General features: G+C 41.7%; 1 protein-coding gene across 3 annotated transcripts; it reads left to right on the forward strand.

Moving 5' to 3' along the window:
• Window positions 1-81: 81 nt before the first annotated feature.
• acsl5 (acyl-CoA synthetase long chain family member 5) lies at window positions 82-20,757 on the forward strand. 3 transcript variants are annotated; one of them, XM_060939002.1, is made up of 20 exons: window positions 82-243; window positions 412-520; window positions 658-722; window positions 826-927; window positions 1,439-1,538; window positions 9,071-9,249; window positions 9,349-9,381; window positions 9,493-9,544; window positions 9,728-9,801; window positions 9,921-9,998; window positions 10,178-10,312; window positions 10,859-10,993; window positions 11,180-11,275; window positions 11,678-11,750; window positions 11,870-11,958; window positions 12,040-12,156; window positions 12,389-12,532; window positions 12,640-12,741; window positions 19,218-19,289; window positions 20,620-20,757. In XM_060939002.1, exons 1-20 carry the CDS (start codon window positions 82-84, stop codon window positions 20,755-20,757), a joined length of 2,055 nt encoding a protein of 684 aa, XP_060794985.1. The 3 variants fall into 3 exon arrangements, with proteins under 3 accessions (XP_060794985.1, XP_060794986.1, XP_060794987.1); XM_060939003.1 differs by having other exon boundaries at window positions 82-237; XM_060939004.1 differs by lacking the exon at window positions 826-927 and having other exon boundaries at window positions 121-243.
• The last annotated feature ends 604 nt before the right edge of the window (window positions 20,758-21,361 follow it).

Consider the following 21,361-nt stretch of genomic DNA (forward strand, 5'->3'; position numbering starts at 1 on the left):
TGATATTTGTTCATTATTATAAATTATTCAAGAATTTCAATGAATTTTTATGTGCTTTCCCCCCCAAACAGTTCTGACAGAATGGAGCTCTTATTTGAGTTTCTATTCTCTCCATTGCCCACCTCGGCACTGGTGTTCTTGTTTGGTCTCGGTGCAGTCGCCTTGACTTATCTCAACACCAGGCCCAAGCCCCTGCGCCCACCTGTCGACCTGAATAGACAGACCGTGGGCATTGCGGTGAGAGCCTTCTACCTGCACTGTACAGAATGGGCAAACATTATGCATACATGTAATGACATAGAAGAGAGCTTTTCATGTGACAATACTGAATGATACTAGGTATTGGAATACAATTAGTAAACACTATAACTACTTATTCACCAATTTTATGCTTATAATACTGATTTGCAGGGTGGAGCCAGGAAGAATGCAATTCTAAAAGATGACAGCTTAATATCCTATATATACGAAGATGCCAAGACTCTATATGAGGTTTTCCAAAGGGGATTACATGTCTCAGGTAAAATGCCTCCAATCACATATACTCATAATTAGCATAAAGCATTAGTTCAGTTCTTTGACAAATGCAGTGCACAATCTCCAGCATCTGGATGTCTGTCTCACCCCTGCTCTATCATATTTATAATATCTGCACAGGAAATGGGCCTTGCTTGGGGCACAGAAAGCCTGGGAAGCCATACCAATGGTTGAAATACAAACAGGTACTCCTATTGGGAATATGTGGTAGCTGAAGTTCATCATGGATAGAAGGAGCTTAATGTGAGAAGGTGTTTGCATTTCAGTAGTGCTCTTTGGTTTCTGCAGGTTTCAGATAGGGCTGAGTACTTGGGCTCTGGACTGCTTCACAGAGGACTGGAGCCCTCACCAAAATCATTCATTGGCATCTTTGCTCAAAACCGGCCAGAGGTGATATTCCAACTGCAACAGCTTTAACCGACTGGAAAAAATGTTCTATAATGAAAAGTTTATTGTATATTTGACTTTATAATTTAAATCATAAAACGGAAAACTGGCTTAACTCATAACTCACTATTAATAGTCATACATGAATATCACAAAACCTAACTGGAAATACTTTTTACTATGTTGCTCCAGTAAGACATTCATTTACCGTTTATGTCTTAAGACTTTTTTTTTTTGTTCTAGTGATGTCTCATTTTTGAAACGTTTATTGACAAGAAAAAATATTTAAATTATTCAGCAAAACAATTTCATAATTGTCCTTAGGTTTAAATTATAAGTGAGGTTTGGGGTAACATGCTTTCTGGGAAATGTGCTGAAATTATCATTTATGGTAATTGCCTGTATACTACAGATACAATAGATAAATATTGGAGTATGTTTTTAAAGAGCAATTCTGTGACAGATGGGGGTCAATTAATGGTTTTGTACGATGATCAATATCTGTTCCTTGCAGTGGATTATCTCTGAACTGGCCTGCTATACTTATTCCATGGTGGCAGTTCCTCTATATGATACACTGGGTCCTGAGGCACTTGTCTTCATCATTAACCGAGGTAATTAGACCTGCTTACCTCTCAGCTTCATTAGAGGTGTTCACTGGAACAGGTAACACCTAACTGGATTCCCTTGAGCTTTAATAAAACCATGAGGCTGGAATTATTCAAGATTAAAGATCTGGTCTTGCACATCCTACTGCCTGTAGGTCGTCCCCCCCCCCCCCCCCCCCACACACACACACAAACATTGCTTATCTCCTGTTCATACTCACCAACAGTTCATAGTCATATTCAGATTCATAAATACAGTGGTGCTTGAAAGTTTGTGAACCCTTTAGAATTTTATATATTTCTGCATAAATATGACCTAAAACATCAGATTTTCACACAAGTCCTAAAAGTAGATAAAGAGAACCCAGTTAAACAAATGAGACAAAAATATTATACTTGATCATTTATTTCTTGAGGAAAATTATCCAGTATTACATATTTGTGAATGGCAAAAGTATGTGAACCTCTAGGATTAGCAGTTAATTTGAAAGTGAAATTAGAGTCAGGTGTTTTCAATTAATGGGATGACAATCAGGTGTGAGTGGGCACCCTGTTTTATTTAAAGAACAGGGATCTATCAAAGTCTGATCTTCACAACACATGTTTGTGGAAGTGTATCATGGCACGAACAAAGGAGATTTCTGAGGACCTCAGAAAAAGCGTTGTTGATGCTCATCAGACTGGAAAAGGTTATAAAACCATCTCTAAAGAGTTTGGACTCCACCAATCCACAGTCAGACAGATTGTGTACAAATGGAGGAAATTCAAGACCATTGTTACCCTCCCCAGGAGTGGTCGACCAACAAACATCACTCCAAGAGCAAGGCATGTAATAGTCGATGAGGTCACAAAGGACCCCAGGGTAACGTCTAAGCAACTGAAGGTCTCTCTCATATTGGCTAATGTTAATGTTCATGAGTCCACCATCAGGATAACACTGAACAACAATGGTGTGCATGGCAGGGTTGCAAGAAGAAAGCCACTGCTCTCCAAAAAAAACATTGCTGCTCATCTGCAGTTTGCTAAAGATCATGTGGACAAGCCAGAAGGCTATTGGAAAAATGTTTTGTGGATGGATGAGACCAAAATAGAACTTTTTGGCTTAAATGAGAAGCGTTATGTTTGGAGAAAGGAAAATACTGCATTCCAGCATCAGAACCTTATCCCATCTATGAAACATGGTGGTGGTAGTATCATGGTTTGGGCCTGTTTTGCTGCATCTGGGCCAGGACGACTTGCCATCATTGATGGAACAATGAATTCTGAATTATACCAGCGAATTCTAAAGGAAAATGTCAGGACATCTGTCCATGAACTGAATCTCAAGAGAAGGTGGGTCATGCAGCAAGACAACGACCCTAAGCACACAAGTCGTTCTACCAAAGAATGGTTAAAGAAGGATAAAGTTAATGTTTTGGAATGGCCAAGTCAAAGTCCTGACCTTAATCCAATCGAAATGTTGTGGAAGGACCTGAAGCGAGCAGTTCATGTGAGGAAACCCACCAACATCCCAGAGTTGAAGCTGTTCTGTACGGAGGAATGGGCTAAAATTCCTCCAAGCTGGTGTGCAGGACTGATCAACAGTTACCGGGAATGTTTAGTTGCAGTTATTGCTGCACAAGGGGGTCACACCAGATATTTGAAAGCAAAGGTTCACATACTTTTGCCACTCACAGATATGTAATATTGGATGATTTTCCTTAATAAATAAATGACCAAGTATAATATTTTTGCCTCATTTGTTTAACTGGGTTCTCTTTATCTACTTTTAGGACTTGTGTGAAAATCTGATGATGTTTTAGGTCATATTTATGCAGAAATATAGAAAATTCTAAAGGGTTCACAAACTTTCAAGCACCACTGTATACCACACTCTTAGAAAGGCTGTGTTAAAACTGACATAAATTGTATTAAACTCTTACACATCAGTGGGTGAGTTTTGGGACAATGCTAGTATTGACTTTGACACATTCACTGTGTGAATGATTTTAACATGGTGAATGTGTCAGGAAGGTTAACATGAAGTTGTGTAAATGTGTAATATTAACACATTATGTGCTGTCCTTGGCAACACACATTGTGTTCAAAACATGCCTAAAACCCTACACAAAAAAGTGTTACTTAACACAAAATTAGTTAATGACAATAATACACTATAAATTCAACACATTTATTATCATGAAGTATTAACAATAAGATTCACAGAAATCAAACTGCAGAATATAAAAATACAAATTCATAGAATAGAATTTCAGCAGTGATAAAGGAAATGTCCGACATAGGACAAAACAGTTATTTTTCCAATTTCATCAGGCAACAGGACACACAGCCACACCTTCTACATTTCACTTATTTCAAAACTTTGTACCTTGGATTGATGTAGATCTGATCATCCAAGGACACAGAAATCACTAGCCAAGGATCATCTTCATATTAGTCCATTTACTCCATAATAAATTAACAAAATGTTAACATTTAGACAGATAATTCAGCAGCCACTTTTATTTTACAATATTTTACACACAAATATATATTTTTTCTTTCCTTGTCTATAATTGTAAAGCGTCCTTGGGTTTTTCGAAAGGCGCTATATAAATTTAACTTATTATTATTATAAAGCTGATATCATAGCTTGTTTCCTCCCTGAACATAAAATCTATCCACTTAATGTTAGGTAACATAAGGCTGCAACTACACTTTAAGCCTTTATACATCACATGAATCATACTGAAATTCTTTCTCTGTATTAACCCACCTGTAGTCTGGGTAACACCAGACCAGTAACGATTGTGCAAAGCAGCATGGGATTTTCCAGGCTAACCCATCTGGGGATGTGAGCACACATACCAAGAGCAGTGGGCAGCTAAGCTACAACACCCAGGGAGCAGCTGGGGTTGCTCAAGGGCAATTCAGTCATTCCTACTGGTCCAGGGAATTGAACCAGCAACCTTTTGGTCCCAAAGCTGCTTCTCTAACCTTTAGGCCATGGCTACACATTCATACACTAACATTCTTACAGATCTGAAGTACCGTATTTTCCGGACTTCGCACCGGAGTATAAGTCGCATGGCCAGCCGAACCATGAAAAAAAGTGCGACTTGTAGTCCGAAAAATACGGTATATTTTCTTACATGTATTTGTATTAAAGGGCCCATGGCATGGTGGTTTGTTGATGCTTTAAATGGGCTCGTGGAGGCTTCCGGATGTTATATCCGCAGCCTTTCTCGAAATGAACCCTCGGTACGTAGATATAGCCTCCTGGGAGAAAGCCCCATTTCAGCGCTTTTCCCAGTGCGTTGTTTTGCTAATGAGAAGCAGGAGGTGGGGAAGGGTAGACGGTGGGGGCGTGCCATGGGGGGGGAGGGGCTGCCGTCTGCCTCCCAAGCCGGCCGAGAGCGCTCCTCGTCGGGCACGGCCAGGCGGGCGAATGCCCTGGTCCGTCCACCCTGTCTAAAAAAATGGTACAACTCGAGCCCATGGTAAAACTGGGACTTTGTCATTTTTTCCTGCCTGAGGCCCATGGTAAAACTGAGCAGTGGGACTTTGTCATTTTTTCCCGCCTGAGGCCCATGGTAAAACTGAGCAGTGGGACTTTGTCATTTTTTTCCGCATGAGGCCCATGGTAAAACTGCACTTCCAGGAGGGGCTGCCGTCTGCCTCCCAAGCCGGCCGAGAGCGCTCCTCGTTGGGCACGGCCAGGTGGGCGAATGCCCTGGTCCGTCCGCCCTGTCTAAAAAAATGGTACAACTTGAGCCCATGTACCTGGCTAACTGCAGGAAGCGGTTAGCTGCACAGCTAATGTAGCCATTGCTAGGCTAACGCACCGATTTTAAAACACGGCAAAATGACCAGTTATTCACTTACTTGTTCGGTGTTTGTGGCTGATGCGGCAGGGATGCTTGGTACGGACCCAGGCTTCAGTGACAGTTGATGTGCAAAACCTGCCCTACTGTCCCAAGTTGTGGAAACATTCATCAGGAAAATGCTTCTGACAAACATACACCGTCTTAGGTAGACTCGACGGCGTATTATTGAAGTAAATAAAATTAAGCCACTGCGTCTTCAGGGGCTCTCCCGTCAGCAGTAAAAACAGACTCCTTTCTGTGTTGTCACATCCATGTACAGCGCAATTTCCATTGTGTCTTCTATGGGCTCCTCACTACAAAATGTAGTCATGTGTTCTGCGCATGCGCAGTAGGCTTCGCGCATGCACAGTAGGCTTGGTAGGACAAACAGCAACTTTTGAGTTGGGCGGGCAATCCATACAGTGGGTGGGAATCCAGAGGGGGGGGCGTGGGGATCATCTCCCTTGCTGACGTCGGCAAGGGAAGAGTTTATCAACGCGCCATTTTGACGCGCCATTCTCAAATGTTGGGCATAGTTTGGTTTACACATTATGAAATTTCTAGCCACTGGGGTGACTTAAGAAGGTCAGAGGAACTAATTTTAATGTTAAAAAACCTCAGAAAGTGAAAATTTCATGCCATGGGACCTTTAAAGGGATTATCATCATAGGAAATAATTGGATTAAGCTAGCCATGGCTATATGAGGTACATTTTATTTAGCTATATAGAAAAGTTAGAGGCGGCACGGTGGTGTAGTGGTTAGCGCTGTCGCCTCACAGCAAGAAGGTCCGGGTTCGAGCCCCGTGGCTGGCGAAGGCCTTTCTGTGTGGAGTTTGCATGTTCTCCCCGTGTCCGTGTGGGTTTCCTCCGGGTGCTCCGGTTTCCCCCACAGTCCAAAGACATGCAGGTTAGGTTAACTGGTGACTCTAAATTGACCGTAGGTGTGAATGTGAGTGTGAATGGTTGTCTGTGTCTATGTGTCAGCCCTGTGATGACCTGGCGACTTGTCCAGGGTGTACCCCGCCTTTCGCCCGTAGTCAGCTGGGATAGGCTCCAGCTTGCCTGCGACCCTGTAGAACAGGATAAAGCGGCTACAGATAATGAGATGAGAAAAGTTAGATGGTTAGCAAGAATAAGAAAAAATATTCCGCCTCAAGATGCTGAATATTTAGTAAAACTTATAGTTCTAGCCAGACTCTTTAATGATGCCAAGTACAAACTAAATGCTAATAAAAACATCACACAACTACATAAAATATCTCACAAGTTAAATTTCCATCTTGCAAGCTAAGCAACAGTACTTAAAAAATATCCCCACTATTTGTGGCACGTAAATTAGCTGCCTGTGCCATTTTGACATTAAAGTTAGCAAATTTGTCTGAACATCTAAAGTTAATCTAGAGTAAAATAAACTGTCTAACAGTTCTGTTAAAAACCAAACTAAACCAGGATTAAAAATAACAGCAGCAGACAATATCGTTTTTGTATGCAAATATACATTAAAAAATAATTTCAATTACAACTTACGTCACACATTTTGTTACCTGTCACCGGCACAAATCCTCTCCCTGTCAAAATGGCAGTTTTGATGTTATACAAGTCCCATGATGTTTATCACACACGCTGGCTAAAGTTAGCATTACCCGGTGACACCATGCATGAGACACACACTTACCAACCAAACCCAATCAACTACTACTGTAACTACAACATAAACCAGTCTTTACCTGCTTCAAGAGCACATTGAATATAGTTGTTAAAAACAAGTAACAAGCTAACATTATTTAAGCTGAAGATAGAGAGAGCTAGCGTTAATGTAACACTACTTGAGTAACCCCTTTAATTAAAATTTCCTCACTTGAGTTACTATCATTCCACAGATTTTCAGGGGTTTGTAAACAGGGGTCTTCAGTCTTATCCACAAAAGGCCGGCATTTTATACTGTGAATAGTAATAAGTGCTGACGAGCTTCTAAATGGCTGGCGTTAGCAGTGTTGTTCACATCATCTTTGAAAAACAGAGAGAATGTTCAGAGGCGTTCAATGACCACCGACGTGCAGATATTTTTTTTAGTGATTTGCATAGTGAAGTGATTATAATGTAAAATTATATTTTATGTACAACCATATACATCCATCCATTATCTGTAGGGTCGCAGGCAAGCTGGAGCCTATCCCAGCTGACTATGGGCTGGGGGGTTACACCCTGGACAAGTCAGCAGGTCATCGCAGGGCTGACACAAAGACAAACAACCATTCACACTCATGGTCAATTTAGAGCCACTAATTAGTCTAACCTGCATATCTTTGAACTGTGAGAGAAACCAGAGCACCCGGAGGAAACCCACGCAGACACGGGGAGAACATGCAAACTCCACACAAAGGCCCCTGTCGGCCACTGGGCTCGAACCCAGGACCATCTTGCTGTGAGGCGACAGTGCTAACCACTACACCACCGTGCCGCCCCAACCATATACAATAAAATGAAAAGTCGATGTCATTATCAGACTACAGGCTGGCTGCTCATCTTATTTCATCGTGTTCTCTCTAGCCACTTTATCCTGTTCTACAGGGTCGCAGGCAAGCTGGAGCCTATCCCAGCTGACTACGGGCAAAAGGCGGAGTACACCCTGGACAAGTCGCCAGGTCATCACAGGGCTGACACATAGACACAGACAACCATTCACACCTACGGTCAATTTATGGCCCTTTTCCACTACCCTTTTTCAGCTCGCTTCAGCTCACTTCAGCCCGACACGGCTCGCGTTTCGACTATCTAAAAACAGCACGACTCAGCTCGCTTCAGCCCTGCTCAGCCCCCAAAACACGCACGGTTTTGGAGTGGGGCTGAAGCGAGCCAAACCGAGCTGAGTGAGGCTGGGGGCGTGAGGAGACACTCCCCTGTGCACTGATTGGTGAGGAGGAGTGTCCTCACACGCCCCGTGAGCACGCTGGGATCTGTAAACACCGTAAACCCGGACGAAGAAGAATTACGAATTACGAGAATTATGAAGCCTTATGCGCCTCGCCTCATCTATACGCTCTTGCCAGTATCTGTTGGCGTTGTCGGTGACAACAAGCCACAGCACCAAGACCAGCAACACTAACGACTCCATGTCCTCCATGTTTATTGTTTACTCTCCGGGTTGTGAGACTACCGCTTAAAAGGTCACTGATGTCACTGTTTGCGCCGCCTAACGACATCACGTGACGTTCACCCACTTTCGCTAACTCCACCCAATGTGCCCACCCACTTCCAGCCAGCACGGTTCAGCGTGGTTGTAGTCGAAATGCAACTCCAACAGCCCCACTCAGCTTGACTCAGCCCGACTCAGCACGGCACGGCTCAGCCGCGTTGGTAGTGGAAAAGCGGCATTAGAGTCACCAGTTAACCTAACCTGCATGTCTTTGGACTGTGGGGGAAACCGGAGCACCCAGAGGAAACCCACGCGGACACGGGGAGAACATGCAAACTCCACACAGAAAGGCCCTCGCTGGCCACGGGGCTCAAACCCAGACCTTCTTGCTGTGATGCGACAGCACTAACCACTACACCACCGTGACACCCAAGTTTATTTAGTATTGGCACAAAATATATAATTTTCCTATACATTCCTTCTGAGAGTGCACTTTACTATTTACGCTGGAACTTGAAATAGGATCCTGATTGTCGTCTATTTCTGTCCTTTACAGCCAGCATATCTACAGTACTTTGTGACAAGCAGGACAAAGTGGAGACTCTTCTTGCAAACTGTGAAAAAGGTCTTACTTCTGTGCTTAAAACTATTATTGTTATGGACCCATTTGATGCTGCTGTGATAGAACGAGCGTCCAAGTGTGCAGTGGAAATCCTGAGTCTCAAGGATATGGAGGTAATCTCCAAAAACACATTTAGGAAAGTTGTGCAACTATTTCGATAATTTCAATGCAGTTACTCACAACTGACCTTAAAATATATTTTTGCATTTTAGGTTCTTGGGAAAGATAATCTTCGAAAGCCAGTTGTAAGTTATTTATTTGAGTACTGTGCCTTTTGTAAGCAATATTGAAGAAATATAAAAGTAATAATGTTTGCAGAAAAATAAATATCAAATATGTTCATTTTCTATCTCTAGCCACCAAAGCCAGAAGACCTGAGTATTGTGTGCTTTACCAGTGGCACTACTGGTGAGTATACATCCCCACCTATGATAATATCATAACTACATAACACAAACCACAAAAGACCATTTGTTTTGCTTAAAATGCTGGTGCTACAACATTTCTGAATGTGTTTTTTCCCCACATTTATTTCAGTAACGGTAAGACGTTAGACATACAGCTGCAGTACAATTTCATCATCTTTTTCAGGTGATCCAAAGGGAGCCATGTTAACCCATGAGAATGTAGTGGCAGATGCTGCTAGCTTTGTTAAAAGCTTTGAGGTATTGTATGTCATTGTGGTTGCCAAGAGAGTCATTGCTGGTTTTGTTATCAGTGATATTAGCCCATGAGATGAGTTTCTGTTGAAATAATGCTAAAAATAAATTCACATTTACCTTAGTCTGCCTTCACACCACTGTCCACTGATGTGTTGATCTCGTTCCTGCCGCTGGCTCACATGTTTGAGAGAGTTGTACAGGTATGGGTTTCTATGCTTACTATTCAGTAGCTACTTTGAAAGTACTACATAGCACTTTAATTCAGTGGCATATCTGATTACTTTGCGATATGAGTTTCTATTTATTGTTATAGTTGCCTAACTAATAATTGTGCTGAGCCCATGCTGAACTCAGTGCTGTGTTTGTGTACGTCTGCTAGACAGTGTTGTATGGTGTGGGTGGAAGGGTAGGCTTCTTTCAAGGAGACATCAGACTGCTTCCTGATGACATGAAAACCCTGAAGCCCACAGTTTTCCCAGTTGTTCCACGTCTTCTCAATCGTGTATATGACAAGGTATTTTTTTTTGTCCGCCCTCTCTTTCACACACACGTTAGTGAAGCGTCCTTCATGTGATGCCTGATGATATGGAAACTATATAAGAAGAAACCCTTATTAGTCACATGCACATTTCAAGCACAGTGAAATTCATCCTCTGCATTTAACCCATCTGAAGCAGTGAACACACACACACTCAGAGCAGTGGGCAGCCACACCAGAGCGCCCAGGGAGCAGTCAGGGGTCAGGTACCTTGCTCAAAGGCACCTCAGCCCAAGGCCGCCCCACGTCAACCTAACTGCATGTCTTTGGACTGTGGGGGAAACCGGAGCACCCGGAGGAAACCCACGCAGACATGGGGAGAACATGCAAACTCCGCACAGAAAGGCCCTCGCCAGCCACTGGGTTCGAACCCGGAACCTTCTTGCTGTGAGGCAACCATGCTAACCACTACACCACCACGCCACCCTAGTCTATATCTAGTCTAGTAAAAGACCCTGAAATGATCTTTAGCCTATACACAGACATTTCGTTGTTAAGCTGACCTTCCCTTCATTCTTTCAGATTCAAAGTGGGGCCCAGACTCCATTCAAGAAATGGTTCCTGAACTTTGCCATTGAAAGGAAACATGCAGAGGTGAAACGGGGCATCATCAGAAACGACAGCATATGGGACAAGCTTCTCTTTCACAAAGTGCAGGTATCCATATCAGACATAAAAATACATCTGGCCACAATGTTTCTCAGGGTTTCGTTTATAGCACTGATGGAACATTTCTAAGCAAAGGAAGTTCGCTTTCCAGCACTGGAGAAGAAAGTATTGAAATGGTAATGAAACCAGTCACTGATCTTGATCTTGAATGCTTGTATGTGTCTCTGGCTCCAGGAATCTCTTGGGGGATCTGTGCGGGTGATGGTGACAGGTGCTGCTCCCATTTCACCTGCTGTACTCAGCTTCCTCAGGGCCTGTCTCGGTTGCCAGGTGAAAAAATTTTCCTCGGTTTCAACATTTCCTTATGGTTGTCAAGCAAAGGATTCTACAAACCTGTCACCAGGTTAAAACTATATACATACCCATTTTTATTTATTATTTTAAATGGGAAGCTTACTATTCAGTAACTACTTTGAAACATGCATGAACTATAGTGAAACTAATAGGCGAGGGTGTGTAGCTTTAAGAGCCATGAGTTTTAATCTGGACACACCAATTGATCAGGGTTTAAGGGGTTAATTAAATGTGAATGTCAAAACTACAGTACATTTATTTAGTGGTCACTGTGTCTGTCATTGAGATTAGGACACAGGATAGTAACACAGGACATCTGTGTATGCTTACTTATCTCAGTGACCCAGAGCTGACCTGAGTCTCTGACCTGATTTCCAGATATTTGAGGCATATGGCCAAACCGAATGCACAGCTGGCTGCACCATCTCCCTGCCTGGGGACTGGACTGCTGGTATGTTTCCATTGTAAAATCACCCTATTTAACAGCAACATATGCATGTTTGAGGGTCATGTATACTCAAATGGACTTAAATGTACCATCTGTATCATTCAACATGCTTTTTTGTTTAGGACATGTTGGAGTACCTGTTCCATGTAATGTGGTCAAACTAGTAGATGTCGAGGAGATGAACTATTTCATGTCTGATGGTGAAGGAGAGGTAATATGAGCATCTTTTCCTCAACACGAAGATCTATAATGGTTGGTCTTTACAGTGTATCTATAATGATTTGTGTCTTAGGTTTGTATAAAAGGGAAGAATGTGTTCTGTGGATATTTGAATGATCCAGAGAGGACAGCTGAGGCCCTTGACCAAGATGGATGGTTACACACTGGAGACATTGGCAAATGGCTTCCGGTGGGATTCGTTTTTTAATACTGAATCATTAAGTCCTAGGAAATGGTTAAATCAATATTAGACATATGGAATACTCTATTATTCTCTATTATTAGATTATATAATATTTTTCATATCATGTTTTGTTTGATTGTCTGTACATCATTCCTAGTTATTATCTACATTTTGTCTGCCCCATATTTAAATTTTTGCTTAAATTGCATTAATGGTGTGGTTTTATACAATTTACTAGAATGGGGTTTTGAAGATCATTGACAGAAAGAAGAACATTTTCAAACTGGCCCAAGGCGAGTACATTGCTCCTGAAAAGATTGAGAATGTTTACGTTCGATGTGGTTCAGTTGCTCAAGTATTTGTTCATGGGGACAGTTTGCAAGTAAGCAGTACCTCTTCAATCTTAATTATAGAAATGATTTTAATGATATGCAGTGAACTTTTGGAGAGTTCAGTATACTGTACATGTCAATTCTCTTCTATTTGTAGTCCTGCTTAGTGGCCATTGTGGTGCCAGATGCTGAGATACTACCTAGTTTGGCTGAGAAGCTTGGAGTTAAGGGTTCATTGGAGGAACTATGTAAAAACCAGGTCTGATACCCTGTACAATCTCATCTCATCTCATCTCATTATCTCTAGCCGCTTTATCCTTCTACAGGGTCGCAGGCAAGCTGGAGCCTATCCCAGCTGACTATGGGCGAAAGGCGGGGTACACCCTGGACAAGTCGCCAGGTCATCACAGGGCTGACACATAGACACAGACAACCATTCACACTCACATTCACACCTACGGTCAATTTAGAGTCACCAGTTAACCTAATCTGCATGTCTTTGGACTGTGGGGGAAACCGGAGCACCCGGAGGAAACCCACACGGACACGGGGAGAACATGCAAACTCCGCACAGAAAGGCCCTCGCCGGCCACGGGGCTTGAACCTGGACCTTCTTGCTGTGAGGCGACAGCGCTAACCACTACACCACCGTGCCGCCCCCTGTACAATCTTATATATATATATATATATATATATATATATATATATAGTGGTGCTTGAAAGTTTGTGAACCCTTTAGAATTTTATATATTTCTGCATAAATATGACCTAAAACATCATCAGATTTTCACACAAGTCCTAAAAGTAGATAAAGAGAACCCAGTCAAACAAATGAGACAAAAATATTATATTTGGTCATTTATTTATTGAGGAGAATCATCCAATATTGCATATCTGTGAATGGCAAAAGTATGTGAACCTCTAGGATTAGCAGTTAATTTGAAGGTGAAATTAGAGTCAGGTGTTTTCAATCAATGGGGTGACAATCAGGTGTGTGTGGGCACCCTGTTTTATTTAAAGAACAGGGATCTATCAAAGTCTGCTCTTCACAAGACATATTTGTGGAAGCGTATCATGGCATGAACAAAGGAGATTTCTGAGGACCTGAGAAAGCTGGAAAAGGTTACAAAACCATCTCTAAAGAGTTTGGACTCCACCAATCCACCGTTAGACAGACTGTGTACAAATGGAGAAAATTCAAGACCATTGTTACCCTCCCCAGGAGTGGTCGATCAACAAAGATCACTCCAAGAGCAAGGCATGTAATAGTTGGCAAGGTCACAAAGGACCCCAGGGTAACTTCTAAGCAACTGAAGGCCTCTCTCACATTGGCTAAAGTTAATGTTCATGAGTCCACCATCAGGAGAACACTGAGCAACAATGGTGTGCATGGCAGGGTTGCAAGGAGAAAGCCACTGCTCTCCAAAAAAACCATTGCTGCTCGTCTGCAGTTTGCTAAAGATCACGTGGACAAGCCAGAAGGCTAATGGAAAAATGTTTTGTGGATGGATGAGACCAAAATAGAACTTTCTGGTTTAAATGAGAAGCGTTATGTTTGGAGAAAGGAAAACACTGCATTCCAGCATAAGAACCTTATCCCATCTGTGAAACATGGTGGTGGTAGAATCATGGTTTGGTCCCGTTTTGCTGCATCTGGGCCAGGACAGCTTGCCATCATTGATGGAACAATGAATTCTGAATTATACCAGCGAATTGTAAAGGAAAACGTCAGGACATCTGTCCATGAACTGAATCTCAAGAGAAGGTGGGTCATGCAGCAAGACAACGACCTTAAGCACACAAGTCGTTCTAACAAAGAATGGTTAAAGAAGAATAATGTTTTGGAATGGCCAAGTCAAAGTCCTGACCTTAATCCAATCGAAATGTTGTGGAAGAACCTGAAGCGAGCAGTTCATGTCAGGAAACCCACCAACATCCCAGAGTTGAAGCTGTTCTGTACGGGGGAATGGGCTAAAATTCCTCCAAGCCGGTGTGCAGGACTGATCAACAGTTACCGGAATCGTTTAGTTGCAGTTATTGCTGCACAAGGGGGTCACATCACTGAAAGCAAAGGTTCACATACTTTTGCCACTCACAGATATGTAATATTGGATGATTTTCCTCAATAAATAAATGACCAAGTATAATATTTTTGTCTCATTTGTTTAGCTGGTTTCTCTTTATCTACTTTTAGGATTTGTGTGAAAATCTGATGATATTTTAGGCCATATTTATGCAGAAATATAGAAAATTCTAAAGGGTTCACAAATTTTCAAGCAACACTGTATATATTTCAAACATATCACTTGATATTCAATGAGCCTACTATTAGGGGTCCATGATTGTTAGAATTTTGTCATCAGTTAAAAAAATGTACTGCAGCAGTACTACCGAAAGATTCTGAGAGATGTATTAAAGAAGTTACCTGAGTAAAAAAAATGTAGCTGCATCAATTTGCTTCTTGATCTCAAGCTGTTATCTCAACAGGTGCCCTTTCAACCTTTTAAAGAGCCCAGCACTTTAGAAAACACAAAGTCCAAGACAATCAGTGGAGTACTACAAGACATGTGGCTATCTTTTAATGTATTGGGACTGTATGCTAACTTTTCAGGCAGGTAGCACTAATGTGAGAAAGCTTCAAATTTCTATTACAGAAAAAAATAATGATTCTTTTCATTATCATTACAAGTAATGACACTGTCATTAATTTGATTCCCAACTTAGCCTCTTTTTTTTTTTTGCATTTTGGTTCATATTTGTTGATACAAGCAGATGCATTGCTAGTTAACTAACCTAGTTAACTTTAACTAACACTTAGTAGTGCCAGCTAGCTTACAGAGCTGTTTATATTCAACCTAACAACATTTCAATTGTTGAGATTCGTGTAAATCACACTGAAGAGGTCACACCCACATGATTGAGAAATGCTTGCTCAGCATGCATGACCTGTTCGGGCTCTGTAGAAATGGCTTTCGTAAGTTTCTATCAGTGTCTCATTTCTAATGTATACATACCACAGGTACACCAAAGAGACATGTAAGGTGCAATTTCTCTTTCTTAGAGGATATACGCAGAACCTTTATTTTTAAATAAATTTCTGAGTGGATCGTATCTCCACCCTTGACTCTTGTATGCTGCATAAATGTGAATTAAAAATACATATTTTTGAGAGTTAAAATCGACCGCAAAGTTGGCATTTGAGCTGCCCCGCTGAGCCAGTCAGCCCAGAGTGCGTGACGTCACTGCGGTAACCGGTTTTAAGGCTGAGGCCTTTGACAACTATAGACCAAAGTCATATAAATAAAAATTTATGGTGAAAGTAAGAAATACCGTTACTGACTGATTTGACTTCATTGACTGTGGGTTGACTCTCATTAAAACAGGATGGGTGTTATTAACTTATGCAACATACATGTACATGCATGTATTTTCACTGATAAAATGTAAAAGGCTAATTAAATAATCAGATGAACTGAGACAATCGCATTCTGAAGCAAATTAAATAATCTTATACTGGTAACTTAAACACATAATATAAGTTACATGCACAGCCCCGATTCCAAAAAAGTTGGGACAAAGTACAAATTGTAAATAAAAACGGAATGCAATGATTTACAAATCTCAAAAACTGATATTGTATTCACAATAGAACATAGACAACATATCAAATGTCAAAAGTGAGACATTTTGAAATTTCATGCCAAATATTGACTCATTTGCAATTTCATGACAGCAACACATCTCAAAAAAGTTGGGACAGGGGCAATAAGAGGCTGGAAAAGTTAAAGGTACAAAAAAGGAACAGCTGGAGGACCAAATTGCAACTCATTAGGTCAATTGGCAATAGGTCATTAACATGACTGGGTATAAAAAGAGCATCTTGGAGTGGCAGCGGCTCTCAGAAGTAAAGATGGGAAGAGGATCACCAATCCCCCAATTCTGCGTCGACAAATAGTGGAGCAATATCAGAAAGGAGTTTGACAGTGTAAAATTGCAAAGAGTTTGAACATATCATCATTTACAGTGCATAATATCATCAAAAGATTCAGAGAATCTGGAAGAATCTCTGTGTGTAAGGGTCAAGGCCGGAAAACCATACTGGGTGCCCGTGATCTTCGGGCCCTTAGACGGCACTGCATCACATACAGGCATGCTTCTGTATTGGAAATCACAAAATGGGCTCAGGAATATTTCCAGAGAACATTATCTGTGAACACAATTCACCGTGCCATCTGCCGTTGCCAGCTAAAACTCTATAGTTCAAAGAAGAAGCCATATCTAAACATGATCCAGAAGCGCAGACGTCTTCTCTGGGCCAAGGCTCATTTAAAATGGACTGTGGCAAAGTGGAAAACTGTTCTGTGGTCAGACGAATCAAAATTTGAAGTTCTTTATGGAAATCAGGGACGCCGTGTCATTCGGACTAAAGAGGAGAAGGATGACCCAAGTTGTTATCAGCGCTCAGTTCAGAAGCCTGCATCTCTGATGGTATGGGGTTGCATTAGTGCGTGTGGCATGGGCAGCTTACACATCTGGAAAGACACCATCAATGCTGAAAGGTATATCCAGGTTCTAGAGCAACATATGCTCCCATCCAGACGAAGTCTCTTTCAGGGAAGACCTTGCATTTTCCAACATGACAATGCCAAACCACATACTGCATCAATTACAGCATCATGGCTGTGTAGAAGAAGGGTCCGGGTACTGAACTGGCCAGCCTGCAGTCCAGATCTTTCACCCATAGAAAACATTTGGCGCATCATAAAACGGAAGATACGACAAAAAGACCTAAGACGGTTGAGCAACTAGAATCCTACATTAGACAAGAATGGGTTAACATTCCTATCCCTAAACTTGAGCAACTTGTCTCCTCAGTCCCCAGATGTTTACAGACTGTTGTAAAGAGAAAAGGGGATGTCTCACAGTAGTAAACATGGCCTTGTCCCAACTTTTTTGAGATGTGTTGTTGTCATGAAATTTAAAATCACCTAATTTTTCTCTTTAAATTATACATTTTCTCAGTTTAAACATTTGATATGTCATCTATGTTCTATTCTGAATAAAATATGGAATTTTGAAACTTCCACATCATTGCATTCCATTTTTATTTACAATTTGTACTTTGTCCCAACTTTTTTGGAATCGGGGTTGTATTAATCTAAATGCAGGTAAACAATGTGTTTTTGTTGTTTTATATCCAAATGAGAGTCGGAGCTTACCCGTCTGTGTTCTCGCTTCTTGAAGACCGATCTTGTGGCCGATTGTTTTGAAACAATCTGACTTTCAGTTGTTCGTTCAGTTCTCCGCTCATTTGCTTCTTGCACGTAAGGGCGAGATGGCAGCAATATCCAATGAAGAAATCAGACGGCTGCTCCACTCATTCTCCATTTTCTCCATACTGAGTACTCCGCCATTACTGCTCAGCTCAGGCAATTACTAAAACCCGGGATGGAACAGAACGTCACAGGTTTTAGCAACAACTGCGTGGAGGTCACTGCCTGAGTGATATGTTTCGTCCCGGGTTTTACCAACAATCCTTGGCTCACACTCCAGGAGAACTGGTGCAACTGAACTTTCCTTCATCTTATCTCATTATCTCTAGCCACTTTATCCTGTTCTACAGGGTCGCAGGCAAGCTGGAGCCTATCCCAGCTGACTATGGGCGAAAGGCGGGGTACACCCTGGACAAGTCGCCAGGTCATCACAGGGCTGACACATAGACACAGACAACCATTCACACTCACATTCACACCTACGGTCAATTTAGAGTCACCAGTTAACCTAACCTGCATGTCTTTGGACTGTGGGGGAAACCGGAGCACCCGGAGGAAACCTACAGGGACACAGGGAGAACATGCAAACTCCGCACAGAAAGGCCCTCACCGGCCACGGGGCTCGAACCCGGACCTTCTTGCTGTGAGGTGACAGTGCTAACCACTACACCACCGTGCCGCCCTGAACTTTCCTTTAAAAAAATAAATTAAATAAATCCTTTCCTTTTCTTGTAGTTTTATTTAATTGTTGGTACTGCACCTTCTTTCAATACGGGCTTATAGCCAATGCTCCTCAACAGATCAGAGGTCTTGTATGAGTCTTCAGTAAAATGTGCAGAGCAGAGGAGAGACCACTTTGTAGGCGCCCAATGTGCCCGTGAACTTCTTGCAAAACACGTCCAAATCTTTGCAGTTTGAACATTCTTGGGCCATGAATGCAACGTAAATCCACCTTCTGTCGTGTTGATGGCACATCTACATGGCATGGCAATAAATTAGATCAAAATAGAGGATCGGAGTTGCAGTCAGCTCTGTGTTTTAGTATAACGGAAATGACGATGAGACCGATAGACTTCCTGCTGTGACGTTACGGACGTCGAGGTCATTCACTCAGACCGCTACCTATATGAATCACTTTAATTATAAAAATGACTATATTAGATTTATTGTTAACACTTAAAACTATTCCTATGCCATTCTTGAGGTCTCAAGGCATTTATAAACGAAAGTGAGGCCATGGTTCTGCGTATATCCTTTCAGATATTTTGTAGCCGTGTACATATAGTACATTCTATGTATTAGCTAATGTGCAACTTTATTATTTTCATTCAGATCAAAAACTTGTGGGTTCTTGTTGAACAAACCATAATTACTTATAATCTAGTTGGTGAATATAACATGCTCCCTCATGGATACACCCACCTCTGGAGTATAATGTCATTTTTTTTTTCTTCCTTTATAGCAAATTAAGAAGGCTATCCTCTCTGACCTTGTAAAGCTGGGATGTGAAGCAGGGCTGAAATCCTTTGAACAAGTAAATGACATTTTTATATCTGAAAAAGATGGCGGAGTAAGCAATCAACTGTATATCTTCCTAAAGAGATGGTGTTACATACAGTGCTCACCATGATTGTTGGCGCTCCTTGTAAAGATTCGTAAAAGGGTTAGAAAAAAATCCACCTTTTGGTGAAGTAGCTTCATCTCACACTGGAAAAAAAAGAGAAAAGTCCAACCTTTAAGTGAAATAGATTAATTCTGAGAAAAACAAATCCATCACATAATTATTTTCACCAAAAGCACACATGCCACTATTATTGGCACGTCTGTATTTAATACTTTGTACAACCTCCCTTTACCAGTAATAAGGTTGGAGATACAGAGCAGGGCATCTGAGACCATTCCTCTTTACACAATCTTTCCAGATCATCCAGGGCCCTCGGCTCTCTCTTGTGCACCCTCCTCTTCAGCTCAATATGCAGGTTTTCAATGGGGTTCAGGTCAGGGGACTGACATGTTCATGGCAGAAGCTTGATTCTGTGCTCAGATAACCATTTCTATGTTGATCTGGACATATGCTTCGGATGTCCTGCTGGAAGATCCAGTGACGACCCAGTTTTACGTATTTCCTGGCAGAGGCAGCCAGATTTTAATTTTAAATGTCCTGGTATTTCATGGAGTCCATATGCCATGTACCCTAACAAGGTTTCCAGGGCCTTTGGAGGAAAAATGGCCCTACACATCACAGAACTTCCACCATATTTTACAGTTGGGATTGGGTTATTTTCATTATAGCTATTCTTCTATTTACACCAAACCTCACCTTGAGTGTTCGTTGCCAAAAAAGCATAATTTTTGTTGCATCAGACCACAGAGCATGGTTCCAGTCAAAGTTCTAGCAGTATTTCACAAACCTCAAGCGCTTATGTTTGTTTGGATGACTAAGGGAATTTGGCCTCTGTGTCATGTCATATTCATACCCAAGTTAATCAGGAAGTCATGGATTACAGCTTGAAAGTTTCTACACACTCCAATCAGTTAAAAAATGCACATATTAAATTGGAAACATGCTTCAGTTACACTGTGTTCACTATAATTTCTAGGGGTGCCAGTAATAGGGGTGCGTGTTTTTGATGAAAATAATTATTTATTGATGAGGGATTAGTTTTTCTCTGAATACAATAATTTCAATTAATTTTTATCAATTTTTCAGTGTGAGATGAAGCTACTTCACCAAAATGTGGATTTTTTTCTAACCTTTTTTTTTTTAAACTAATCTTTACAAGGGGCGCCAATTATTGTAGAGGACACTGTAGATATACACAAAAGAAACATTACTAATGCTGCTGACTTTTTCTATCACTCAGGTGAAAGACCTGCATCTCCACCCTGAGCAGTTCACTGTAGAGAATGGCCTTCTTACACCAACGCTAAAGGCTAAAAGAGGTGATCTCAGCAAGTTCTTCAAACGTGAGATTGAAAGTCTCTATGCTAAACTGCAGTGATGTATCAAGAAAGGCCATATGGATTAAGTTCCTGCGGCCTACAAACCAACTCAGAGAACTGAAGGAGTGTACATCGTAAAGCTTTGATCTTGAGAACAAGCTATAGCGATACAGTATTGGTTTTACAGAAGAGCTGAATCAGCTCAGCTGTGTCCATTAAGCCTTGTTTTTTGCTTGAATGTACATATACTCTATATTTTCTATTTCATTTTCAAAATCATCTCTAGAAACTTCAACTGTAGTATGTGAGATGGACCATGGACAATAATTTCAATACATTTCTGGATACCGAGGCGGCACGGTGGTGTAGTGGTTAGCGCTGTCGCCTCACAGCAAGAAGGTCCGGGTTCGAGCCCCGTGGCCGGCGAGGGCCTTTGTGTGCGGAGTTTGCATGTTCTCCCCGTTTCCGCGTGGGTTTCCTCCACAGTCCAAAGACATGCAGGTTAGGTTAACTGGTGACTCTAAATTGACCGTAGGTGTGAATGTGAGTGTGAATGGTTGTCTGTGTCTATGTGTCAGCCCTGTGATGACCTGGCGACTTGTCCAGGGTGTACCCCGCCTTTCGCCCGTAGTCAGCTGGGATAGGCTCCAGCTTGCCTGCGAC

Source organism: Neoarius graeffei, chromosome 14 (assembly GCF_027579695.1).
Source record: "Neoarius graeffei isolate fNeoGra1 chromosome 14, fNeoGra1.pri, whole genome shotgun sequence".
NCBI lineage: Eukaryota > Metazoa > Chordata > Actinopteri > Siluriformes > Ariidae > Neoarius > Neoarius graeffei.